The 26146-nt window shown below is 52.4% G+C and overlaps 10 protein-coding genes across 10 annotated transcripts; 5 read left to right on the top strand and 5 right to left on the bottom strand.

The window, feature by feature from the left end:
* Positions 1-1100: 1100 nt before the first annotated feature.
* Z519_07710 (uncharacterized protein) lies at positions 1101-1746 on the top strand (the record flags this gene model as incomplete). The annotated part of the gene is made up of 4 exons (XM_016765442.1): positions 1101-1131; positions 1300-1358; positions 1454-1525; positions 1648-1746. 4 exons carry the CDS (start codon positions 1101-1103, stop codon positions 1744-1746), a joined length of 261 nt encoding a protein of 86 aa, XP_016618411.1.
* Positions 1747-2177: 431 nt separating this feature from the next.
* On the bottom strand, positions 2178-4178 carry Z519_07709 (uncharacterized protein; the record flags this gene model as incomplete). The annotated part of the gene is made up of 1 exon (XM_016765441.1): positions 2178-4178. One exon carries the CDS (start codon positions 4176-4178, stop codon positions 2178-2180), a length of 2001 nt encoding a protein of 666 aa, XP_016618410.1.
* A 570-nt stretch (positions 4179-4748) lies between these two features.
* Positions 4749-7133, top strand: Z519_07708 (uncharacterized protein; the record flags this gene model as incomplete). Its single annotated transcript, XM_016765440.1, has 1 exon — positions 4749-7133. One exon carries the CDS (start codon positions 4749-4751, stop codon positions 7131-7133), a length of 2385 nt encoding a protein of 794 aa, XP_016618409.1.
* Positions 7134-8510: 1377 nt separating this feature from the next.
* Z519_07707 (uncharacterized protein) lies at positions 8511-10149 on the bottom strand (the record flags this gene model as incomplete). Its single annotated transcript, XM_016765439.1, has 2 exons — positions 8511-9734; positions 9787-10149. 2 exons carry the CDS (start codon positions 10147-10149, stop codon positions 8511-8513), a joined length of 1587 nt encoding a protein of 528 aa, XP_016618408.1.
* A 449-nt stretch (positions 10150-10598) lies between these two features.
* Positions 10599-12521, bottom strand: Z519_07706 (uncharacterized protein; the record flags this gene model as incomplete). Its single annotated transcript, XM_016765438.1, has 3 exons — positions 10599-12094; positions 12148-12444; positions 12494-12521. The coding sequence occupies 3 exons, from the start codon at positions 12519-12521 to the stop codon at positions 10599-10601; spliced, it is 1821 nt and encodes a 606-aa protein (XP_016618407.1).
* Positions 12522-14533: 2012 nt separating this feature from the next.
* Positions 14534-16070, bottom strand: Z519_07705 (uncharacterized protein; the record flags this gene model as incomplete). Its single annotated transcript, XM_016765437.1, has 2 exons — positions 14534-15759; positions 15833-16070. The coding sequence occupies 2 exons, from the start codon at positions 16068-16070 to the stop codon at positions 14534-14536; spliced, it is 1464 nt and encodes a 487-aa protein (XP_016618406.1).
* Positions 16071-16861: 791 nt separating this feature from the next.
* On the top strand, positions 16862-18223 carry Z519_07704 (uncharacterized protein; the record flags this gene model as incomplete). Its single annotated transcript, XM_016765436.1, has 2 exons — positions 16862-17139; positions 17191-18223. 2 exons carry the CDS (start codon positions 16862-16864, stop codon positions 18221-18223), a joined length of 1311 nt encoding a protein of 436 aa, XP_016618405.1.
* A 163-nt stretch (positions 18224-18386) lies between these two features.
* Positions 18387-20413, bottom strand: Z519_07703 (uncharacterized protein; the record flags this gene model as incomplete). The annotated part of the gene is made up of 2 exons (XM_016765435.1): positions 18387-19949; positions 20012-20413. The coding sequence occupies 2 exons, from the start codon at positions 20411-20413 to the stop codon at positions 18387-18389; spliced, it is 1965 nt and encodes a 654-aa protein (XP_016618404.1).
* A 676-nt stretch (positions 20414-21089) lies between these two features.
* Z519_07702 (uncharacterized protein) lies at positions 21090-22721 on the top strand (the record flags this gene model as incomplete). The annotated part of the gene is made up of 5 exons (XM_016765434.1): positions 21090-21249; positions 21300-21334; positions 21397-21612; positions 21670-21851; positions 21908-22721. 5 exons carry the CDS (start codon positions 21090-21092, stop codon positions 22719-22721), a joined length of 1407 nt encoding a protein of 468 aa, XP_016618403.1.
* A 1072-nt stretch (positions 22722-23793) lies between these two features.
* Z519_07701 (uncharacterized protein) lies at positions 23794-25549 on the top strand (the record flags this gene model as incomplete). Its single annotated transcript, XM_016765433.1, has 4 exons — positions 23794-23904; positions 23990-24178; positions 24249-24496; positions 24559-25549. The coding sequence occupies 4 exons, from the start codon at positions 23794-23796 to the stop codon at positions 25547-25549; spliced, it is 1539 nt and encodes a 512-aa protein (XP_016618402.1).
* Positions 25550-26146: the final 597 nt, after the last annotated feature.

Raw genomic sequence — 26146 nt, 5'->3', positions numbered from 1 at the left:
TTCAAAACTCCCTTTGGAAACACCACGAAGCTCGCCAGGCTTTTCTATTCGCCGTCAGTGCATACGAGAAGGAGTCGCGGTGGGAGCGCAATGACGACCAAAGGCACGATTAGTTAATGCTAAACCTGCTGAAAAGCTTGATGGGTTGAGAGTTGACGAAGGGGTTTGTTTGCGGAAGTGGAGGCACATAGTACGTAGCTTGCGATGCTAGTCAGTGCTTTGGATGAGCAAGGACTAAAGCAACTGGTCGATTAGGACTTGGTAGGGAATTGAATGAAACCAATTGTTTGGCAACGCTCCATCAGCGCGGAAAGTTGTGAGCATAGTCTTCGTAATGGTTGTTCAATAGTCAGAAGGCAGCACCACAGGAGGAGCCAAATTAAGCAGTCAGGGTAGATTGGAAGGGGCCCGGATTGAGAGACCCCCATCATCTTAATAAATGGATTCCGTTCTCTACAGATGGCCAAAGTTGACATTGTGAATGAAGAGGAAGAGAGGAAGCTGGATGACAGGTTTTTCTCATGATAATACATACCTCACTATCTTGCTATATACGTATATTAGCAGGTGGCCAGACAAAGCCAAAATAGATCACCACTGGTGCCACCAACCTAGCAGCTTCGACGTCACGGCTACAGGGATCATTCCTCTTCCCTCCACATTTTGTCCCGCCCTGCCACCTTGCAGTGCCGGTTCGTCTCTTCGTTTCACCATGACTAGTCTTTGCCTTCACTTGCTTTTCACAAATCCGGGTGTCTGGTGCCCTCCTCTGTCGCGTCCAAGCCACTCATTTTGCTTTCTCGCCCAACCAGCCACCTCGCGGCCATGGCCCTGGGACCCTTCACATAGCCTGACCCTTTAGAGGGGTCGAGGCTGACGTCAAGAAGAGGAGAGTGATGTGGCGAGGTGCCTGGCACAGAAGCAAGAGAAGGCGGAGGAGGAGACCACTTTGAGAGCAATGCTATATATAAGAATACTTCCCGTGTTCACTCCACAGGCTCATCCTCTTCTGCAAGCATTTTCATACGAATTATATTCAACGTTCTCATCACAACTGCAAGACAGCCCTTTGTTACGTAGGACATCTATAACTGTACATCATGGCTGAGGAACAGCAGAAGAAGCAAGGCGGTATGTTCTCCGTTGGAACTACTCAAGTCAACCCGCTCCTCGTCCCGGTTCGCCTCCCCTGGCCTACCCGTTGAAGCTTTCCCATTTCGTTCCCCCCTATGGCGCACAGATCAAACAACCCGACGAAGAGCAAGGCAGAGTCAAACCGACACTCACACACATACATAGTAGGAGGCATCCTTGGCGGCTTGACCGATACCGTCGGCAACACAGTGGGCGGCGTCACGGTGCGTACATGAACATCGCAGTTTGCCTGCCGCTCTCTTTCCCACAATCTCAAAGAATTCTCGCAGCTGGCTGACGTATTCAACGACGTGACCAGGACACTGTGGGCAACACCGTCTCCGGCGTGGGTGAGGGCGTCGGCAAGACCGTCGGCGGCGCCACTCAAGGCGTACGTCGTCACCCTCTTCTTCATCTCCCTCTCCCGCTGCTTCTTCTTTCTGTTTCTGCTTCTTCTGCGTCTTCTTCTTCAACAAGCCCGATGATGCTGACTGGGCTGGCCCATGTATCCAGCTGGGCGACACGACCAAGGCAGTAGGCAACACCGCCAAATCTACCACCGACTCGATCGGCGGCAAGAAGCAGACCGCGGATAACCCGCTAGGGCTGTAGGGGCCAAGTCACATCCGCACGCACAGCTTCGGGTATTATGGCTTGGATGAGAAAGCGGATGCGACGCATGATTTTGGAAGTTATCCAATGTATGTCACAGTCCACCGGGGCTTCGTGGACTATAAGAGTTCAGAACAAAGTTCCCCCATGGTTCCGGACATCGTCCGAATACTTGTGACTGTATAGTTTCTTCTTGTTTGACCTCGAATATGGTAGAGAGCTTGGGCAGTCAATGCAGGCTTTCCAATATTTCGTGTCGAATGAAAACGAACGACCAGTTATCAAACTCAAAAAGACCCAACCAAGCCTACCACCATAGTGGTCAGTCCTCCATGCCCAGCGCCGAGCTCTTTGCGACCAAAGGACATGCATGCAAACCCATATAATCATACCAAAATATCGTGAGACTTATGCCGTCTGTACGCTCACGATTATAGTTCAGGCACGTATTCGACCTCATATCCCTCCAAACAGATCAAGCCGAAGAATACCTCCCTTCTGCATCTCTTTCCCTTCCTTCCACCGTCATCGGTAGTGGTCTGCGTCGGCGCAGCGCTGGTGGCACTCGTGCTGAGTGTTGGCGCTCTCGTGATCGTATCTTGTCCTGTTGTCGAGACATCAACGGCACTGCTTGTAGCATGACGATGGTGGGATTTCGGCCGATCATAGCAGCCCCAGAAATAACCGGGTGTCTTGCAAGTATGCTTCTTGTGCGGTTCGGCCGTCCGTGTAGCACTTGGAGTCGATGACGTCGAGGGCGGGGATGGCTTATATGTAGTGGAGGTGGGATCACGGCATCCCCACCACCCTGGATGCTCACAGGTGGAAGATGATGGATCATGGGTGATGGAAGCGGGAACAGACGTTGTTGATGAAGTTGTCGTCGGCGCGAGTGTGGTAGTTGTTACAGTTATATTGACGTTCTCATTGCATCCGAACCAGCCAGGCGTGACACAGCTTGTCGTGGTGTAGGTTGTGGTTACTACCGGTACCGTTGAAGTCGTGGTCGCTGTCGAAGTCTCATCTAGACATCCCCACCAGCCAGGAGTTTTGCATGTACTCGTCCTCGTGTACGTTGCTGAGCTTGTGCTAGTTGTCCTAGTAGTCGTGGTCGAGTCCGATCCATTACTCTCGAAGAATTTCCAATTGAAGCAATCCACGCATTCATCGTCCGCTTCGCAAGTAGGGACAGTCTGGTATATCTTGATCACATTGTCGATGACGTTGTGGATCTTATGATTGCCTATCCCGACACGCCAGCCATAGTCACTCACAGTATCGTAAATGCATTGTTTCCCCGTATGGCATTGAGATTCCATAGCGTATCCGCCCAAAGTGCACGTCGCCGTGGCACCATTGCAGGTGCCCATAAATACTGGATCGGCGGTGTTTCCGAAGTGATATGCTCCTGTATATTTTGTACGAGGTCTATGGGGGTCTGATGACGGAGGGGCGGGAAGACCCAGGCGTTTCGCCGCTAGGTCGTCGCCAGGGGCTTCGAATGTTACCGTAGGCAGGCCGAATGTGAGACCGAGGAGGCTGGTTACCGCGCCGCCAAGGGAGTGACCAGCAAGCCAGACGTTGGAATCTGGATATAATTCCGTCACATTGGTGTACAAGTCAATTGCGGCTCGATAATATCGGTTCTCTTGTCGCAAGGCCTGGACCACACATGTCCGATTGCAAGTATATGTACCGGTCTGACAGTCACAGACTTGATGCCAGAAGTACGAGCCACCTTGAGCACAACAGCAAGAGAAGAACAAATTGTCGTTGAGTTTGTCCTTCGTAGTAGTTCCATCTCCGTCAAAGACTGCAGGAGAAGTCCCCTTCAGGCTGATGATGACAGTTTCATTGCCTTCGTTGGCAAATATATGTCCTCTCAGACCGTCTCCTTCCCATCCAAATGGCGTAGACCGGTTATAGCCTTGGCTGACATCTTCCCAGTCTCCCTCACCAGGGCCTGGATTATATGCATTGGCTGCCATGATTGCTAGGTTGAGGATGGTGGGTTTGTGTACGATATTGGGACCCTCGACCTCGTCCAGTGTCCACTGCGAGGCGTCAAGGACAGCCGGACTGCCAGTCAGACGTGCATGCTGGAGATGCCTTTCTATGCTCAGCGGTTCCCTGTCGACTAGTCGTTCAATCTCAACAGAGTCAGAACGGAGGGTAAAGTGTGGCGGCGGTTGGAGAGACGATGACAGGACATGGTCGTCTTCTTGGGTAAGGAGGACGGGCGCCTGTGGGCTGAAATCGTACCGTTTGTGCAAATCGGGGTCTCGATAAGTGCCTCGATGGAAAATGTGTCTTAATGTAAAGTCATGGGTGTCTGGCTGTTTCGGTGCTGGCACAGGGTACCAGGGATCGATGGCGGCGGGGAGTTTGGCCGCAGCGATAGAGGGTGCAAAAGCAAGGAAGGACAGCAGCATGCTGGCGGCCGTGATTCTGCTGTCTGAAGTGCAAATCCTATCTCTTGGTTTCCGAGTCTTCATATTGCATGTGCTGATTGATGGCAGGGAAGATGGGAGCGATGGAGTGAATGACTGTTGACTGAAATGGCTCGGGGTCTCGTGGATGGCGCAGACGGCAAGACGGGTCTGGAAGGGACAAAAGGCACTGACGTCGACTGGCCAGGCTAGGGCTGGATCACGCTGGGCTAACCTGGGCTAGGCTGGACTGCGCTGACTGCGGAGGGCTACTAACCACATTCTATGTGTGACCAATCCCGTCAATCACATGTGTTGGTGCCTCTTGTTTCAGCAGCGCAGTCAACAAGGAAACTTGCGCACAGCGAATCCTCTGCGGATGACTCGGGTCTGGGGGGCAGCTACAACTCCCAGGCAAACAATTGTTGATTGTTTCTATTTGGAGTGAAGGGATGGTCTTCTAAGATCTGCCCTGCTGGCTGCCTGAGAAAGGCTGACAGCGCAGTCCCAGAATACGGAGTATTTGTCTGTCCACTGTTTCCGCTTCCAGAGCATCACGTCTCAATCTACATCATGTCGAGGACTGTCTCAACAGGCTCAATGAAGCCGAGACCCTCTGCTCTTTCCACAAAATCCTTTACTCGTTACGAGCCTCCCGCCTCCTCCTCTTCGACGGGAAGAAATAGAGCTAGCACCATCCAGTCCATCACCTCTCTAAAATCCCCCAAGAAACAGGATGCTTCAGAAGACATCTTTGAAAAGCCTATAAATGAGGAGGACGAACCTCCATCTCCAGATCTTGACCGGGCCAACAGCCTTCCCGATCGGTTTGATGAATTGCCCATAGAATTGGCAAGCTTGACGGACAGATTCATTGAGTCTCTCAGTGCTAAAATATACAATGAACCACCGACAATCGACCAGTTATCAGAGTTATTTCAGGAATTTTATGCTCGAGCATCGGGTGCAATCTCTATCCACATTTCCGCCCTCAAATCACGTCTCAACCGGGACCATTCTCCAAACCCCTCTAAACCCTCCTCACGATCCAGACCTCTGCAGAACAAGCCCTCAAGCGATTCCCTGGCGCCGTTGGACCAAAGGGGAGGCTCTCAGATGTTGACAGCTTCAGAGGTCACGGAAAGACGCAAGCAGAGGAGACTGTTAGAATACAAGAGGATTGTCCTAGAAGAGGCAGTAGAGAAAAGAGTCTGCGAGAAGGTCTATGACAAGATATGGAGACATAAAAGTACTCTGGATGAGGTCAGAGACGAGAAGCTGAGATCAAAAACGGCAGCATTGGCACTGGTAGGGATAGGTCTGAAAGATTTGGGCATTGAATGGAGTGAAGACACCGAAAAGTCGGTCGAAGACGTTCAAGCCTCACTGGCTCCTGCGCGAGAGAGCCTGGCTAGGATGAACGAAGAACACTATCCGCTAGGGAAATTACAGCACCTCACCACTGCCCATAAAGCAGTCGTCGATACCTTGTACTCCATCCACCCTTCCTCATCCTCTGCCGACGAAATCTTGCCAACTCTGATCTATGCCTTGATCACGTCCCCGGTTGAGGGGATCAACATTATCAGCAATCTTTACTTCATCCAGCGATTCAGAGCGGCACCTAAGATCGATGGCGAGGCCGCCTATTGCCTCACCAACCTGGAAGCTGCAATTACCTTTCTGGAGGATGTCGATCTCGCGAGTCTGAGGGCAGATGAAATGCCAGAAGGACCGAAGAAGGCCCCGTCCCAATTAGAAGGGAGTGTGGCCTCAGATAAGCTTGAAGCCTTTCCTCTGTTGCCAGAATCCGTCCCTGCACCGTTGACTGCCACAACAGCCACCTCAACGTCTAACGCTACGGGCACGACAATCGAAACAAGTCAAGCTTCCTCAATCATCAGATCCACTCCCGAAAAGCCCACGCCTGCTCCCGTAACCCGACACCAGCGTACACTCTCGGACCTTCTGCAGCCCATAAGCAGCGCGAACGAGGCCGTTCGCTCCACAGCAGAAGAAGGCTTCAAAAACATATCGAATACCCTAGATAACAGCTTTAAATTTCTCCTTGGCAAGTTGAAGGAACGAGGCAATGAAGGACCCAACACTGAAATCATTCTCCCCAAGACGCTAGACGAAGCGAGGCAACTTGTCAGTCGACCTTTGACACCAGACGAAGATGACCATGCTCTCAGCGAATCAAGTTCCTTACATGATGGGCAGAGTAGCCCTATGCCATCCAATCTGACGAAGACCGAAGAAAAGTTACTAGGCTTATTAGGGGGACGAAAAGCAGCGGACCGAGAGCGAAGTGTTGACAGCATTAAGAGCAATGGAAGCGGCACCGGGAAAAGACTAGGCTTTCTTTCAGGGAACACAAGTTCGCCTCCGAATGGTCCTGCTGCAGCGACAAGCGGGTCTGCACAAAAGCCAATGCCACCAGCGACGCAACCGACGCAACCGACGACCAGCAACCCGCTGGAAACGGTAAAGAATTTCGGTAATAGTCTCAATCCCATGAGCCACATAGGTTCTGCGTTTGGCGGTGCGTTTGGAATTGGACGGTTTGGTGGCAGGTCGCCCGCTGCATCAGCTTCTCCACCGGCCGCACAGACTCCTTCTACGCCAACGATAGTTGTGGCCCAGGGAAACAAGAAAGATTCGGCTGAGGAAAAGAATAAGCTCATACACGAGGCCCTCCTGCGGTCGCCAGATAATAACGAATTGGTGGCTATTAAGGCCGTGCCTCCCATCTCACGATTCATGAAAATGGCTGATGCAAAGGAGTTGAAGCTTGGCGAGGTGCAGGAATTACTTGCAGATTACCAGCGACTGGCGAAAGTGCTGGGGAAGCTGGTGGTCAAGGCGCAGGACGAGGCCGAGATGGAGGTGGGCGAGGCAAGTGACACTGCAGAAGCTGGGAGACATGCAACCACAAGCGAGAAAAGCAAGTCTTGACGGCTATCATGGTTACAACCATTGTTTATTTCACATGAACTTTGGGAAGCCAACACCAAGCGACTCAGAGAAGGTCTCCAGGAGCGACCGGTGTGTGGTGCACCGCAACAAGGTCCGGAACATTCTGTCGGTGATCCAAGTCTCAACTTTCCTAGCGAAATATCGCGGCGCTTTGCCGAATTGGCATGATTTTACTGGCTCTGCCGCCCTCAATACCGCCATGGGAGCAGAAGTCTCTGAGATTTGAGCTCAAAAAATCTCCGCTGGATGTCTTTGCTGACAGAGCAGTGCCTACTCTTCATAGAACGTGACAGGTGATAGCGAACTACGGTTCTAGGCCTGGGAGATGAGATGCATTCAGTCGGTAACATACCCTCTGAGAAACCAGCTACGAATCCAAGTCGATTCGGGTCAAGCCAAGTGACTTTTTGATTTGCTTGTGGTTCGATGCTGGTCGAACCACCAGGCTTTGAAAGATGAAGCCAAAGGTAGAGCAGGTACCTATGGACCTGATGGCTTCCCGGTCAATTACCCGGCGGATGATACCCCGACAGATATATCAGAAAGTGTATCGGGGGTCAACGGGCTCCAGAAGAAGAATCTAAGCCAAGTTTCAAAGTCTTTTGTAGCCGCCTGTCTTGGTTCACTCGTTATGGTTATGTTCTCCGGTATCACTCGCTCCCCAGACACATATCCGTAGAGCTAAATTAGATTAAACTACTACTATTACCATTCCTACAAAGGGGCAATCGCATCAGGACGAAGTTACCTCCCTACTACATTGGTACCTATGTATGTACCTACTCACCTACACTCGCGCCTCGAGGCCGTCCGGGAAGTAACAACAGATAAGAACCCACAAGCATAGCGAGAATGATGGGCCCCGTTCTCCGAGCCGCTGCTCTGGCGGCCATCGCTCGCTCGCGCTCCCTCCCTTGGTGAGTCAATCGTTTCAGATCCAGACCCTTCTGTTCGATTTTGTGGCTGTGATCTGGACGATTGCCTCTCTTTGTAGTGTTCGTTCTCTTTCTCTTTTCCTTTCTTCCCCTCCTTCCCCGCCAGTAGTTGGTCAGAGAGGTCTGAACTGTATGTGGCTGCCCCCTTAGGGAGGGGGGTAGGTTTGTGTGTAGGTCCCGTATATCCGTGGGTATGTATGTCGTGAAATCATCGAGTCGTTGAGTTGAGCACGCCTCCGCCTTTTCCTTTCTTTCTTTTCGTCATGACATCGTGGTAATATTTCGATGGTGGGAGTGGCCGCTTGCTTCATCGCTTGATCAAGTCCAGATCTAACGCCATCCAGTGAAACCTCTTTTCGTTGTACAATTTCGTCTCCGCTTGCTGGAAACAACAAAGACGACAAGAACGGCACAGGAAATTTCACTTTGCGGGTGATTTCCCCCTAATCAGTTCTCCGCCCCCCTTCTTGAGTCCAGCTAACTCCTGGTCCACATCTCCCCTTTTCATCTCCACCTGCCTCTCCCTCTTCTTCACTTCCAACTCAAACTTCAGAGCGATTTTCCTCCTCTCCAACCGCACGGCCATCAGCTTCTGCATATTGACCTTGAATTTTTCTACAAACCATTCTGCCGTCTGCTCCCGCTCGGCGTCGGTGAGGGATTTGAAGAGGTGACGTTGGTCTTCGACACGCATTTTAGTTAGGTTCGTGAGTTTGGCGGAGAGGCTCATTGGTGAGCCATTTGCGTCAAGGGCAGGCTCTGATGCGCCCGATCGGGGGTCGGCCGTAAAAGGGATTGCGTCAAGGTCCGCCATGGTCTGGGTATTGAGGACTTCTGGGTCAAAGTCGAGGTCTAAATCTGGAGGATGACGTTTAGAGACTAGCCGCGGAGAGTTTGAGGCATGTCTTGCTTGAGGTTGCTCTTCATCAGAAGATGATTCGTGGAGAGAAGACATCTTGGAAGAAAAGGCTGGCGGATGAACCAGTGATGCATGTGGCTGAGGCAGTTGGATAGTAGGATGAAGATTGTCCGGGAGTTCCGTTTCAGCGTCTGCCTCAGGGGACTTGTAAACATTGAAGCGGTTGATTTGCTGCCGGCTCAAAGGCTCGACCACGACAGCCGATGCAGCGTCACCGAGAGACTTCCTGTGGTTTGGCAAAAGGCGAGTCGTCGGTTCTTCAGGCCTGGTTCCCTTCTTTAGTTTCTCTTTGCCAGGATTAGGCCTATCCTTAAGCCCAGGAGCCATTCGAATGCGTGAGGGCGTGTTCTGTGCAATAGACGTTCCTTCTTCGATGTCACCGTCCTGTTCGGACTCTTCCTCCTGGTCATCTTTCCGACAGTTCGACGGACCAATATTGTGAGCGAACCGTGTGCCATGCACTGCATCGAAGCCCTGCCTGAGTCTTTCAGCGTCCACTCGAGCTTGCCAATCTGGAGGCAGTGCTGAAGCCTTCTCGTGTTTCCCAAATACAAATTTTGAGCCTTCAAAAGGACTGAGAGGAGGGTAGAAAGGAGGATCGTCGTTCCAGATAGGTGGTATGTTCCCACCATGGTGAAAGCTGAAGGAGGGCTTCGAGCGCCCACTCTTCTCTTCGGCCAAACTCATCGAATCATCAAAATGGATGCTTTGAGTATCGTCGAAGGTCTGGAAGTGAGTCAGCCGGTGAAACCATTCTTGGAAGACAAGATATACACACACTGTGACGGTGTCCAATAGTTGGTGCAGGGCGAGAAGATATGCTTTGCTGAACCACCGCTGGCTCTTGGGCAGCACCATGTCCTGCTGGTTGAGGAAGCCTTGAACTCGAATTCGTCAGTGTATTGGGGACTTCTAACTTCAGCTTTGCGGCTTCTCGGCGACTGATGACTTCGTTGTTATCTTTGGTGTGACTTGAATGCTGGAGTTTGCGACGAGCTTCATCTTGACGGTGTTGCGATCGTTCGCGTCCAGAATTCGGCTGCGGTGTCAATGATCGCTTCTCCGGGCGGGCTTGATGGGCAACAGATTCACGATTTTGAACATATTGCTTAGCATTCATCTTGTCGTTGGTAAGAGGCATCTCGCATTGCCAGAGAGTCAATTCCACAGTATAACGAAGTCACAGATAAGAGTATTGGAGTGGGTTTGTGGCTCAGAGCCCAAGTCAAGCCTGTGATCCAAAGTACAGTAGGAACCGTCACCAAAATCATGGTCTCTAGCAATCGCGTCAGGAACGCGAAAACACGTGCCCCGCATGTGATCTACACTAGCGACACATACTTCATTCGATCTACTTGTGGTGCTTGTACGGAGTAGTCAAAGAATTTTGTGCCACACAGGCCGTATATAATAGTACTTCGAAATCCAGACTAGATGTCAAATTTGATGGATCATAGCGTCGTCATCACCGTCCTCGTCGTCCTCGTCAATGAATGTGACCAAGTTCATCAGTTACTTCACTTTCTTCTCCGAGACAGTTCTTGCAGGAGCCCTTCCACACGATCAAGTGCAAACGCCGAGGGAAGGTAATCAGGTTGAGCCGGAAGAAGAACCTGAAGCGGAGGCTCCTCCGGAACCTGGACTTGGCCCCGAGCTAGAATGCGACCGGGTGGCTTTCTTTCTCCTGCCCTCTTCATTACCGCCGTCCACTCCATCATTCTCCTCCCCTCCAAAAGCATCCTGGTGGCCTCTTCTCTTGGGTCGTCTCCAGGGCGTCAGCGTCGGTGCTCTCTTCCAGAGGACTTCATCATCACTGCTGCCCAATTCCTCGTCTTTCTTCGTCCCGCTTGACTCACCAGAAGACCCAGCAAATGGGCGATGCGCACTGCCCAAGAAGCCATTGTACAACTCATTCGCTTGCGGATCAACGTCAGCTTGGGGATCCCAGATAGGCAGACCGTCTGGCGGTAATGCCTCCGGAGCCGCCTTGCCCCGAGCATATTGCGCGAGAGAGCCGTTGATACCAGTGAGTGACCAAGCAAAGACCGCAACTTCGCGGATGGCAGCCATGAACCCTGAGTCTGGCGCGTCCGCGGATGGGAAAGAAGTAGAGGGAGCCATGGCAGCATGCTGTACCGCACGAGGCATAACTGGCTCCGGCGCCCAGGGTGATGCAAATAGTCCGTTAGCATAATAGGGAGCCTCTGTCGCCCCAAGTGTATGAGGGACCAACGCTTTTGCGCGGCGAAGGATGACAACAAGTCCGTCTGAAGTGCAGGAAACCACAGCTTCAAGCTCCAATCGTTCGCCACTGAGGTTTCCAGGTCTGTCCTGCAACGGAGGTGGTGTGTTGGAAGCTTCCAGGTCAGATGCTGTCTCGCGCACGTTGAATGCGAGACCCGTGCTCGTGTCGGATGCAGGAGGGTGGTTGGTGAGGTTTGCGCCCGTGGGAGGTGCAAGACTGACGTGATCCTGGCTGGTTTCTGGGACATTCTGCACATCAATTTGAGGCCGCTGTAGAGCCTCAGTGGACTGAGAAGTGGAGGTTTGTGCAGGAGCATTCGACGTCTGGCGATCAGTGACAAGCGCAGCATCTTCGGTTTGGCGAGGAGTTGAAGCATTCGCCATCGAGGCGCTAGAACCAGAACGGGTGCTGGGCCTCAAAGGAACACCACCTTCGTCGTCTTCATCGCTCTCGTCACCAACAGACTCAGCATCAGCCCTGTTATCCACTTGCAGAGGGTTCTGGTACCAAAACCTCAAGTAGGCGATGGAATCGTTGGCTTTGGCGCTTTCGATACATTTGACGCCGTCTTGAAGACAACTCTGGTCGATACAGTGGTAGAAGCTCTTTCCAATTAGTTCTGATGGCTGAAGACCCAGAATGGTGGTGATACTATTCGTGGCGAACATGACAGTCGAGGTCCGTGAGAAGCGGTTGAGGAAGAGTGCTGCCCGCGGCTCTGGAGAATGAGCAGCAGGTTCCTCGTAGAATTTGTTGGACAGATATGACAACATGTGGTATCTAGGATCCCGAGGGGAAGAGGAGAAGATTCGCCGGATGCCGGCTCCATCCAGCGCCCTCTCTGATTGAGTCAGTTACAGTGACTTGCATTGAGAAGAAGGAAGTTGCACGTACGTCTTGCCTTTGGTCCCCGGCGGTAGACGGCAGTACTGGCCACAAGGACATCATGAACCACAGTGAAGACGCATTCACACCCCACCCAGTGGCCATCCTTGTGCCTGATGCGGCAATAGTTCATCACAGCCGCCTTGTCAAGGCTAATGCCACGGTCATGGATGGCCCTAGCAAAGGGAATCTCGTCTGGGTGGAAGTAATCCCAGCATGATCTACCCGTCACCTCATGAGGAAAGTAGCCCAGTATGTCCTCGACCGAATCGGAACAATACCTGATTCGGGCATCCCGGGATAAATCTAGCAGCACTGTCAGTAAAGCACAAGCTGGATCCAGGAATGTCCTGACCGTGGATGGTAATGAAAACGGTCTCCATGGGGCAAGATCAGAAGCAAAGCACAAAGGCGAAAGGCCAATGTGCACCGAGCAGTCCTAAAAGACGCTGGCCTCCTTTACTGAGCATGGAGAGAAAAGTCGCCTCTTTAATAGTTGCTCGATGCCGCCGAAAACCAAAAAACCAATCGATTCTAAAGTGATAGGTCTATTGTACAGCGACGAATCGGAACAGCGACAGGACCTACGGTTGAGCTGTGTTACTGGCGCAAGTAGCGAGTGGCTCGAGGTTGAGCGAGCAGGAAGCGAACCGAAAGACAGGAAAGGGTCTGTGCGTCACCACAGAGGCGAAATGCAGGAAAATGAAGTGGGAGGATGTGCGTTCTAGTTTGGTGTGACGGTTGCCGGCCCGTATGCAAGTCTGAGCGACCCTAGAATCCGGAGGCCAATTGCTATTCGTTTCCCACTAGAAGAGCAAGGCTGGATGCGAGAAGGACGGCTAAACTCGGTTCCTGGCCAGGACAGCCTACGCTTCCCCTTTTTTGGTGGGTTGGGGGAGCCTCTGACAACGACAATGTGCCCATGCCCAGAACGAGCAGAACAATGGACGAATCCGATCTCCACTAGCTCTGCCGCACGAGACAGTATCGAAGTTGACCCAGTCAACTCGTTGGTGAGGAGAAGTGATGTTCTAGGGTGACAGGAACATTGCCAATGACCAAGGCAGTATTGCCACTCTGCATTCCGGCAGCGGACAGCCGGGACTGTAGACACTCAATATCATACGATTCATGATGGCTTGGCTGAAGCTCGTGGCCAGTAGGTGGGATCGAGAAGACAGCAGGAATTGCGGCATACTTACACGAAAGCTGGCACTCGGGGAACGCGGACATGGACAGGGGGAAGACCCAAAGGGATCTGCCATCGAGCACATGGGCAGTATTGGGATTGAAAAGCAGGCACCAGGCCCACTGATTGACCTGGTCGGGTGGTGCATAGGACTTCCATTCGCATGCTAGTTGCGTGTCCTTACGTCAAAGCTTTGTTGTTCTTGATGATAAAGGGTTTACTAACGCCCTGGCGCCAGTATTGTTCGTGTTGACGGTTCGTATTCATGTGTCTGGGGTTGCCGCAATATTTGCTGTCTGTTTGTGGGGGCTCTTTTGGCTCTTTTCTCCCCAGCGTGCGACTTGACTGGTCACATATCACAGACGAGAACAAGTGCAAGCCACAGCAACAACAGTTCGAGTTTTAACTCGGGTGGTTGGAGGAACCAGGACAAAAGGCGGTGTTGATGTCAGGAATCACAACTTGGCGACCGCCTAGTTGAATGATGGAACAACAGAGGTGGAGCATGGGGAGGAGAATCACTGATGGCGGTGAAGTTGCTTCGATCAAGGCACGGAGTCACTATTACTTGGTTTGGTGAGTTGTACCTCGTACGAGTAAAAGCCATGAGGCCGATATACAGGGCACAAGAGTGTGGAGTGCCTGTGCCCCCTCGCTACGTAATAAGTAGAGGTACTCCGTAGTTACCTAAGTAGGCAGTGTTAATAGGACTAGGGGACATCGCTAACGTCATCGAACTGAAAGCGGCCTCGGGCTACCTACCGAGCTGCCGATCGCGCTCATTTGTTTATCACCTATCGGCACTAGTGACTACCAAGTACAGTATCAACACCACACCTTGCACGCTCCTAGGGGGCATTTTACTAACCTACCTAGGGAATTTCCAGGCCGGCATAGGTCCTCCGTCCTGCATCAGTCGCATCGCATCGCCGATGGCTGTCAATGTGTCTCAAAGACTCGAATGTCCCCAGCGTCAAGTCCAGGGAAGGTTTACCTTTTTGCGAGATTGAGGCTTGACTGCCAACCCTTCTGACCTGGTCCTAGCCTAGTCCTTGTCCAAAGAGAACTCCTCCACAACTAGACGCGCCACACAAAGAAACACAGCGACGTATGCGCCGAGCTATTGTTTCTTTTCCATTGAAGCTGCACAACAGCACAGACCAATTGTACTGGGTATGTCAGTCCCTTCGGGGCAACATCAACCTTCTATGAAGTCTGCAGATATCGAGGCACCTCATCATGGATGTCCCATTTGAACCGACTCCCTGGATGGTCATCCAACAGCCACGGCGTGCCAAAGAACTGCTCGCGCGCCGTCACCCCTTCCTTCTCAACCCCAGCTCGAAATACACCCCTGGCCCGAAGTTCGGGCAGTAAGAATTCAATAATGTCTTCGAAAGAGCCAGGGTTCACCACATGAGACAGGTTGAACCCATCCACGTCGGCTACTTCCACCCAACGCTCTAGTTCATCGGCCACCGTTGAGGGAGATCCCACAATCTTGGCATTCATCCCTCCCAGCAACAAGTATTCCGCGATCCGCGCCTTGTTCCATTTCAAATTCTCACTGCCCGGAACGGTGTCTGCCCATCCATTGACGATAGAGTTAATCATAGGCATCTTGACGAATCGAAAATCTTCGTCCTCTGAGTAAGTCGAAAGGTCCACTCCCGTCCAGCCACCAAAGAGGGCAAGGGCTCCCTCCCGGTTCCCATAAGAAAGAAACTCTTCCTGTTTCTTTCTGGCCGCCTCGTCCGTCTCGGCGACGATGACGCACATGCTCGCAATAACTTTGACATGGTATGGATCTCGACCAGCCTCCCGCGCCAGCTGACGAATGGCTGCAACCGAAGGTTTCAGTTTCTCAGGCAACTGCGCTCCGGCGAAAATCACTTCTGCATGCTTGGCACCAAATGCGCGTCCACTTTTGGAAGTCCCTGCTTGGAAGAGGAAGGGCGTCCGTTGCGGAGAAGGCTCGCAAATGTGAGGACCTGGGACGTCGAAATGCTTGCCCTGGTGGTTGATCTGTCGAACCCGTTCACCCAGTGCATAGACACCGCTCTCCATATCCGCCACAACGGCATCCCCACGCCAGCTTCCCTCCCACAGCTTGTACAAAACTTCCATATACTCGTCCGCGATGTCGTACCGCGTATCGTGTTCAACCTGCTGTGAGAGGCCAAAATTACGAGCCGCACTATCGAGATAGGAGGTCACGATATTCCAAGCCACACGTCCGTTGCTTAGATGATCCACCGTCGAAAACCGTCTCGCTAGAGAATATGGTTGCTCATAAGTCGTACTAGCAGTGATTCCAAACGCAAGGTTTTTCGTCACAGCGGCCAGGGCGGGCACCAAATACAGCGGGTCGTTGACCGGAAATTGGGCTCCAGATTCCAGCGCGGGACCTGCGTTCGCTGGACCCTTATACACTGATTTCCCTTCAGCTTGTGTTCATATGTTCATTTTGTGATGCAGCCGAAGACGGTAATATCCAAGACCTACCATCATAAGCCCCGAGGACATCGGCGAGAAACAGAGCATGGAAGCCAGCCTCATCGAGGAGCCGGGCAAGATCGGTCCAAAAATCCAATTTCTTATAGTTATATGTCTTGTTTCGGGGGTGTCGCCAAAGGCCAGGAGAAAGGTGGCCGGGCGTGTTCATGGCGAAGGCATTGAGAATGAGTTTCTTCTTGGACGTCTTGCCATTCGCGTGCGCATTTCCAGCCTTTGTTGTTGACATCTCGATGACGCCGTTCTCTCACCTCAATGCTTTGACATCTGCGCAGACTTTCCAAGGGTGATGGAGGTCAACATAAAAGCATCTTCTCGGCCAAACCATATCCTTGATCCACGCATCCGGTCATTTGTGCGATGCTGACTGTTGCACAGAGAAACTCGATCGCGTCATTGTGTTCGGTAGCACGCAATACGAGAACCATTTCCGCACTTTTCCCAATTTAGCCTCTCGAAATGCTTCTGGAAGGGATCCAAGTGGAGAAGCTGCGTCCTCTCGTTATCGACCTTGTTGCTTGGCCAGCCTGCTCGAGCCAAACCTAAGTCGAGAGAAGAAAAACGCCCTTCCTGTTTGTGTCAAAGCTTGCCCACTCGAGCGGAAAAGATCCTCTGGTGGATTTCAAGCGGACATGTTCGTGTGGAACCCCAATCAAGAATCCACGAGGAATGAATTATGTTGCGACCATGATGTCTGAGCACGACATACTCTTGGTCAATCCCAGCATGAAGGACCCTGCGCAAAATATTATTGTACAGGTAAGCGGATAACCCCCTTCCTTACTTACCAGGCTGTACACGATACCTGCATCCTCAAAACACCGAGGGCTGAAAATCTCGTGTCAGAGTCTTTACAAGACTCGTACCGATATTGCTTACCATGATATGCCTGGAGTGGCTCTTATCCGAACTTGCTTTTCAGTTTAGTTGTCTCGAGCCCTGGGGTGACTTCAAGATCTGGCAGACTGCATATCTTGCATTTTGGGCCGAACAGCACAACCGTTTCGCCCTACATCAGTCATGGGGTTCGTTCGATTCTTCCGGTCCCTGAGAACAACAAGCACGGCCAAAGACATCGCTGTTGAATTTCCCGTCCAAGAGATTGAGAACCCATCGTCAAAATCGTCATCTTCGTCGTTACCCAGCATTTCCACGCAGCAGCGTGCCCTTTTGCTCCATGGTCCCAAGCAGCCTTACGCAGAAGTGCTAGACCATCCGATCCCGTCACTTTTGGATAACCGAGAACTTCTGGTCTGGAATAGGGTGATTGGCCTCAACCCGATCGATTGGAAGGCACCGTAAAGAAACCCCTCAATTCATCGAGCAACTGGTGTACTGACATACATCAGGGACTTCAATTTCGGTATTCCACAACTCCCTTATATATCAGGTCGCGAACTCGTTGGAGAGGTCGCTATAAGTCCGAGACGGGAGTCGCGGTTCAGGCCTGGTGACTTGGTCATTGTCATCTCCACGGACTACCGGGATCTCCGCAAAGCTGCTTACCAGCAATGCGTTGTGGCCACCGATTTCAACACTTGCCGCCTACCACCAAATATTGCCCCCGAGTCAGGAGCTGCGCTCGGCGTGGCCTTCGTCGCTGCAGCTCTTTGTCTCGGTATTTGTACTGGACTCGACTTCTCCAAAGTGGCACACGGACCGGACCTTCTTTCCATAGTGACAGGACTGGACCCCCAGCGGCTTCCGGAGGACATCAGGTCAGAGTGCTTGAATGGGATCAACGAGGCTGAGAAGGCTAAACCGGGTGACTGGCTCGCAATCTGGGGAGGCTCTTCTACCAGTGCTTTCATGTTGAATCAGATAGCGAGGCTTATGGGACTACGGACAATCAGCATCATGGACTGCCGCAAACATGCCCTGAGTGTGTCCTCCGATTCGAGAACCAAACCGGATATTGTGGTTGACAACCACGACCCTGGGAGAGCCATCGAGATCGCAAGGTCCGTGACAAAGAACAGTCTCCGATTTGCCGTGGACACGGTCGGCCGAGACACAGCAAAGCACTTGATGCAATGCTTGCAACAGTCTTCCGCATCAATCAACAACGACCTGGAAACCCCACCGACACTGGGAACCGATGCTGCCCTTCCATCAGCACATCTGGTAGGACTTACCGGGTTGCCAAAAGCATCGCCGCCAGCTAATGTCGTCTTCCACACGGTGCCGATCAAGATCTTCCACGAGATCCCGGAATTAGGGGAGATATTAATGCTCTGGCTCGAGCGACTGCTATCACAAGGTCTTTTGGTACCTCCTACCATCTTGGGAGTGAGGGAGGGATTTGGGGCCATCAATGACGCTTTGGACTCAATGCGGCGGGGTGAAGTCAGTGGCGGTAGGCTGGTTGTCAGGATCAAGTGAACAGATGGACCCAGAGAGATCGGGGCTGCTGTCCCCGAACAGTTGTGGCATAGCGTTTCCCAAAAACATACATAGAGCTAAAATAAATCACGGATCAAATCTTAGTTGTAAGTTCTCGGCCTCGGCCTCTATATTCCAACCTCTCTATCACGGCAAACTACATTTACTCCCACCATTTCTCATGCAACAGTCTTAGATCCACCGTGCCCTCGAGCTCCAGGTAGGCCGTCATGTCCTCGTTGCTGTCCTTTTCCTTCTTCGTCCAACCATTCCCAAACCAGCCTATGAGCCGGTTGCCACTCTGGTGCAAGTATTCATACTCCCAGTCCTCCCACCTCGGCTCCTTTCGCACCAAGGTGACATGCCCTGCGCTCCCGGGCCAGATGCCGTGAACGCGCCCGCCGGGCCTGCCGCCGTTGGCCCACGAGCTGCAGTTGTCCGTCAGCACCGTGGTGGGGAAGAAGGCGTCGGCATAGGCGACGAAGTCGTCCGCCGCTCGTTTCGACGGCCACATGGCCTTGATGCCCTGCGTCGAGACCTTTCGGAGCAGTTTGGCGTAGTACGTGACTTGGACCTCGACGCTATGCGGCACGGTCCCTGATGGGCCGGCGCCGTGAGGACCGTGGATGAACAGGAGGTTGGGCATGTTCGGGACGGCGAGGCCCAGGTACGTGTACGGCCAGCCGAAATGGCTCGCATCGTCGACCTTTTCTCCCGGAGGGACCGGCTTCCAGGCTTCTCGAAGATTCACTCCTCGAGCACGCACGTTGAAGGGCGGGATAAAGTCAACGGCGGCACCCGTGGCGCAGAGAATAGCGTCCACCTCACGATGTTGGCCATCCACGGTTTCGATCCCAGTGGCAGTAAAGCGCTTGATGCGATCTTGGATCAACGTGACGTTGTCGGCGGTCAAGGCTTCGAGGTATCCCGGTCCCGGCGTGAGGCGACGACAGTTTGGGTTGAAGTCCGGGACCAGGAGATCGAGCAGCTCCGGCTTCTTCGCCAGCCTCCGCGTCATGATCTCGATGAATTGCTCTCGCATCTTGAGGTTCTCTTCGGAGCCGCGAAAGGTCGACGCGAACCGTCGCCAGTACTTGTCTTCCAACTCCTTCCGGAACTTCAGATATTTCTCGGGGTCGAGGAATTCCTTCTTCTGCTCTTCCGAATACCACTGGGGCTCGAAGGTGCGCTCGTCGCCTGCCCAAGAGCCGGCGATCCAGGTCTTGCTCCGTGCGTAGTGGTCAATGTGTTTCGCGATCGGCTGCAGATTTGGCAGCACCTGAATGCCGCTGGCTCCATTGCCGATGATGGCAATCTTCTTCCCCGTGGGATCAAACGACGGATCCCAATTGGAAGTATGTCGAAGGTGTCCTTGGTAGTCTGACACTCCTGGATAAGCAGGGAGCCTCCAGTCGTTGAAGCGACCTATCGCCGGCAAGACAAAGTCTGCTTTTTCTTCGAACGTCTCCCCCGTCTTAGGATTCACTCCGGCAATGGTCCATTGCGCCTCTTCATCGCTCCAGCTAACATCCTGAACACGACGGGCAAACTTCACGTACTTGTATACATCGTACTTTCGAGCCTGAGTTTGCCAGTACCCCAGAATTTCATGGCCTTCAGCAAACTGTTGCGACCACTGGGTATATGGAGTAAAGGTCGACTGATAGACATGTGCGGGTATATCACATCTGACACCCGGATATATATTCTCCAGCCATGTGCCTCCCTACAGCACCGGTGGGTCAGCAAACTGAGACGAGGGAAGCCAAGTTTTGCAACAAAACGTACCACATCGTCGTTCTTCTCGAGGATGGCAAGTTCCAGCTTCGGCACTTTAACCGGCAGCAGGATCCCTGCAAGAATGCCAGAGAGCCCGGCGCCGATAATGACAACTTTCAGACTTCTTGCGTCGTCGATGTGGTGATCAGGAAGTTGCAGATTTGATTTGGGATATGCTTCATGGAGGATGTTGGCAGGGCGTTCCCCAGGATGTGTCTCGCTCTCTGCTGTCTCCTCAACGGTTGCTGCAACAACATTCAAGGCTGGAGTAGCATTGCTCTCTTGTACGGCCACCACAGCGTCTTTCAGCCTCGGCGTTGACTGCGTCTGTTCAAGATATCGCGGGTTGTTGGGTTCCCCTTTGTTGACCGCGTTGACAGGGAATGGATCTATAACGTCGACTTTGGCCATTCTCAAAAGGGCGCTCCTGTTCGCGTCTCTTCGATTCCTTTGCCCAGCACCGGAACGAAACGAGACTTGGTTAACGTCCACGTTTATCTGCTGCTGCAGCATTTGCGAGTTTTGTCCGTGGTTGCTGTCCCGGATCCTCACTTGTGCAACGTTTCGCGTTCTCCATTGGAATGATGTCGAGCCAGGTAGAGAGATGGAACCATCACGAACACGACCCACTAATTGACACCATCGTGTAAGCGCAAACAATCGGAGTTTGACGACACGATAACATTTGATATTTTCTGTCTTTTTCTGTTTTTCATTCCCAACGTCGCCCGCACTCGTGACCCGGCACTTTTACACGACGTTACGAGGTGGAGAGCGTAATCCATGGCAGCCAGATCCATGTTTCCACGAACACACACCGACGGCCAAAAAGTCTAGAACCCCATCTCATGGCAAATGCAACTAACAGAAAGGGAATTCGTCGGTCGAGTTAGCCCTCGAGGGTACAGGATTCGCCATTCCACTGGGACATGTCGTCAAGAGCGGACACGATGCTGAGCTGTCGGATCATTCCTGAGTGGTCACGATTGTTCCCTTCTATATGAAGGAAATTCCCCCCGAGGCGTTCGACAAGGGTAGGTAAATTACACGAGTAGGCATTGCATGATCTGAAAAGCCCTGATCTGATATGGAGAAGACGGCAGCATCTCGAAAGTGGTACCAAATCCACTGGTTCTCTCCAGATGACACCAAAGAGGAACGCAAGCTCATCACCAAACTCGATCTGCTGATTGTGCCGTATGTGTTTCTTGCGTACTGGGTCAAGTACATCGATCAGGCAAACATTAGTGAGATACACATTGAAAGGCTTGGCTATGGTGTGCTAATGGAGGGTTAGACAATGCATATGTCGCGGGTCTCAAGGAAGATCTGGTGAGTGGTTTTTGGATCTGTTTCTTCAATCTTGTCACTACAAACCTCTAACATCTCTGCAGGGCTTCAACGGGAACCAACTGGTACATGTCCAGACCATCTACGTTGTGGGCGCCGTTCTGGGTCAGGTTCCGTTCCTGTTCCTCTTCACTCGCATACCAATGCACTGGCTAGTCCCCTTGCTCGACATCTGCTGGGGGATCTTCACGTTGCTGCAATATCGGGTGAATGGCTATGCTGAATTGATGGCATACCGCTTTTTGGTGGGCTGGTTCGAGGTCAGGGGAATGCCCATCTTCACGCTGTTGTCAAGTCCGTTACTAAGTACGTGACAGGCTGCGTATTTCCCCGCGGTCCATTTCATCTTTGGCTCGTGGTATCGTGGAAATGAAATCGCTCGCCGTGGCGGTTTCTTCTATGTTGGCCTGACTCTGGGAACACTTACTGCAGCGCTCCTGCAGTCCGCGGCTTCAGAGCAGTTGGAAGGGGTCGCCGGTTTGGCAGGCTGGCGATGGATGTAAGTTAGCACTCGTCTGCAGCGGCTTGGAGGAATGTCTAAACCCAGCTTCACAGGTACATCATCTGTGCTCTGATCACCATTCCCGTCGGCTTCCTAGGCTACTTTCTCCTTCCTGGGACTCCAGATATTCCGAACCGACTGTTCCTCAAGGAACATGATCTCGTTCTCGCGAAGAAGCGCCTTCAACGCACCGGGCACGCAACATCTGGCAAGTTTACGTTTGGCACTCTGAAGAAAGTGGCCGTGTCCTGGCAAGTGTGGGCTTTTCTGCTGCTCGACATCTTCTTCTGGAACGGAAGCATCAACACGTCGACGGGCGGATATCTGCTGTGGCTCAAGAGTCTGAAGCGGTACTCAGCAGGGCGTCTGAACCAGCTCGGGGCCATTTCCCCGGCCTTGGGCATCTTTTACGTCCTCTTCGTCTGTTTCTCCTCGGACCTCCTCTGGGGTCCCGCGTGGGCGATCACGGTCGCCCACGTCTGGAATAGTATTGGATTGATCATCCTCGTGATATGGGACGTACCTGAGTCGGCGCTGTGGTTCGCCTTCATGACCACCTACTCGGCCGTCGCCATGTCCAGCGTACTCTACGGATGGGTCAACACGCAGCTCCGATATTCTCCCGCCGAGCGATCGTTCACGCTGGTGCTGATCAACACGGTGGCGCAGTCCACGACGGCGTGGACGCCCTTGTTGGTATTCAAGACGGTCGAAGCCCCCAGGTTCGTCAAGGGCTATCCGTTCGTGCTCGGTAACGCCGTCTGCTTGATCCTGTTCGCACACTGGATCTCGTGGTACATCAAGAGGCGAAGGTACGGCAAGTTGGCCATCGTTTTCTCTTCTCACCCTCTTCCTCCTGGATTTTAGTTTGACGATTTCCATAACGTACGCTGACGCCCAAGAAATTATTCTTTACCAGACTTCCTGCCGAGGACATCGAGGAAAACTATTTCCGCAGCAATCTGTCCACAGAGCCTCTGGAGTCGCCGGCCGACGACGCTCCTCACCTAATCCAGCAGCTGTCCTCTGAGAAGGTGATGGAAGCTTGAGCAGATATGTAGCGTGTTTGGATCCCTTTTGTGTTTTCTAAGATCTCGGTACGTATATGGATGTTAGACTCGGCTATCATGCAGTCCGATGGGAGTAGATAGCTCGAATCGAACGAAATCCCAGTGTCCAAGACCGATGTAGTAACATAATGACGGCCACGGAGATCATGGTCTATCTGTGTCCTGTCCACATGCCGTCAAGAGGGAAAGTCTGCAGTGGAGGTGGTTTTGATGGTCGTGGGCATGTAGTATTGGTACGCGCCCTTCTGGTGAATAGGTTGGCATGAATGTCCGCTGGAATGTTTTGTATTCGCCCCACAGAACTTTCCGACTCGTAACATACAAATGACGAAACAATACGACGTGCCATTCAAAACCCGCGAACCCTGTCTGCGTTGCTCTAAAAACGAGGCAACCACCTTATCTATTTGCACGAGACTGGCTCGTTAAGTACCTATGTAGTTAGCTCTTCCAGTATTTTTCCTTATCGCATGGCCGCCATGATGTGTGGGCTCCAAGCGAACAACTAAACAGTGTTCACGTGGTATCATGGCATCGGACCTAAAATCACGCCATAGCACCCGCTCAAAGTGTTGTTTGCAGGGCGGAGAAAGACCCGTACCAATAACTGACATCAGCTGTGCTGGTGTTCTTTGCAAGTTATGTTGCGACCCGGAACCGATGATTCTGTTGTGGGGAGGAAGAGAGGGAGGAGATTGATGATGAATATGCGCCTCAGCTTGGGGGTTCAGTGGTTCCTCTTGCAGTCAGTGCGAGACCGGACGCGGTCCGAAGACTTGGAGATAGCATTCTCTTGACAACGCGCCGATTTTTGGCAGACCAAATCTCTCACTGGTTTGCTTGACGTCGTTGTTTGAGCTGGCATCAACATGGGTTCCGTCCCAGGGATCAATGGCTCTCATGAGCCAGTGAAGAAGCAAATCCTGCTCAACGCGTTCGATATGTCGACCGTGGGTCATCTTTCGCCTGGTCAATGGAAGGTCAGTAGGTTCTCGACAAGCATCTCGATAGTCGAGGACATGAGATATGCCCTGGAGAGTCCAATGGAGCTGAAACCATGTACAGAATCCAAAGGACAAGTCTGCAACAAAGAGGAAACTCGATTACTGGATTGAACTTGCGAAGATTCTTGAACGTGGCGATATCAATGCACTGTTTCTCGCCGACACGTATGGCGGATATGATACGTACGAGGACAGCCTCGACAATTGCATCCGACGCGCTGCACAATGGCCCATGACGGATCCGACAATTGTAAGTTGTTTGGCGTCAGCAAATCCATCCGGTGGATGTCATAATGTGCAACTGACTGTGAAACCCGCAGCCAATCTCTGCAATGGCGGCAGTGACAAAGAACCTCGCGTTTGGCATCACTGCCTCGACGTCTTTTGAGCCTCCATTCCTGCTGGCGAAGCGCTTCTCGACTCTCGACCATCTCACCAATGGACGTATTGGCTGGAATATTGTGACATCATGGAAAAAGGCAGCATTCAAGGCCATCGGCCTTGACAACCCCATTGACCACGATGAGCGGTACCTGCAGGCTGACGAGTATCTGAGAGTCCTGTACAAGTAAGTCATTACTTCAGATCACGCTGGTTAACTGGTATGGCTGCTAACATTCCGTTCCCAAGGCTTTGGGAGGGTTCGTGGGCGAATGACGCGCTCGCCCCCGATCCCGAAGCGGACACGTATATCGACCCAGACAAAGTGCGAACGATCCATCACCATGGCAAATATTTTAACCTCGACTCTCGACATATTGTGGATCCTTCACCTCAGCGAACACCTTTTCTCTTCCAGGCTGGCACTTCACCCGCAGGATCTGCTTTCGCCGCCACACACGCGGAAGCAATCTTTGTCTCTTCACATAGTCCGCTAGTGCTCAGGCCCAAGATCGACAAGATTCGGCAACTTGCCAAAGAGAAAGGGCGCGACCCACAATCGATCAAGTTCTTTGGCACATTCACTCCAATTATCGGACGAACCGAAGAAGAGGCCCAAGAGAAGTTCGCCGAGGCGAAGAAATATGCCTCCACGATTGGCGGGCTCGTGCTGTTCTCTGGTTGGACTGGGATCGATATTTCCAAGATCCCCCTTGATCAGGACATCACTGCTGCAGATTCCACAGAGGCTCATAAAGTAAGAAGCATGCTGGACGCTTTTACAACAACAAGCCCTGACGTGCCGAGATGGACGCCGAGGGTCGTAGCTGAAAAAGCTGCAATTGGTGGCCTTGGGCCCGTGGGTGTTGGTACTCCACAGAAGGTTGCGGATGAGATGGAAAGATGGATCAAAGAAGCGGACCTTGACGGATTCAACCTCGCCTATGTGACCACGCCGGGGACATTTGAGGACGTCGTTGACCTGTTGATTCCCGAGCTGAGACGTCGTGGCCTGTATCCAGAAGCCAGGGCAGCTGAAGCCGAACCCTTGACGGCTCGCGAAAAAGTATACGGAGAAGGTCAAAAGGGGCTCAGACACGATCACGAAGGAGCCAAATATCAGTACGACGTGTACAAGGAGGAAACACTGCCTGCTGAAGAGGAGAAGGAAGAAGAGAATGGCACTTCAACGGTACCGCTGGGATCAAAGAGCGGAGCTGTGGATGCCGTCCAAGCCTAAGATATTCTGCTCCGCCATCTGGAGAGAGCGGATATTTGGTGTCTGGCCATGATTTTCAACATAGAAGACCAGATGTATCGACAGACGAGCAATTGCAGGTGACAAGTCTTTATTGACGGTGAAGGCGCGTCTCGAATACCGGAAAAAAGTAATTCAGTTTTCCCGTGGCGTCGGGCTTGGCACTCGCCCAATATTCGATTCCATCGTGTACTATGTAGGTGTCTCGTTTCCTATCTCAACAGCCTGCCATGAACAGCCTCAATCATCCCGACTCCTGCATACCTGATTCTCTAGCTTTCCGTCCATAATATACACAAGAGCCCCCTCATTGCTCTATTCGATAGGAGTGAAACAAGCGCCCTCACATTGGTGAGACCTGAAGTTGAAGAGTGTGCTTTCCATGTTCTGCGATCTAGCTTTTGTCTCCGATAGCGGCCCTGGCGTGGTCCTCGCTGGGGACGATACCATGCACATCCCATCGATTCACGAACCCTGGAAGCGGTAGTGCGGAATCTTCAATTGTTGCGATGATGGGGCGAATCTGCCCCAGATTGGAAACAATGTACTTCCCCTCGATGGCGTGCTCAAAGTCTTCGC

This window comes from Cladophialophora bantiana, assembly GCF_000835475.1.
Source record: "Cladophialophora bantiana CBS 173.52 unplaced genomic scaffold supercont1.11, whole genome shotgun sequence".
Taxonomy (NCBI): Eukaryota; Fungi; Ascomycota; class Eurotiomycetes; order Chaetothyriales; family Herpotrichiellaceae; genus Cladophialophora; species Cladophialophora bantiana.
Note: the sequence above shows the minus strand (reverse complement) of the source record. Positions and strands in the feature narration are given on the sequence as shown.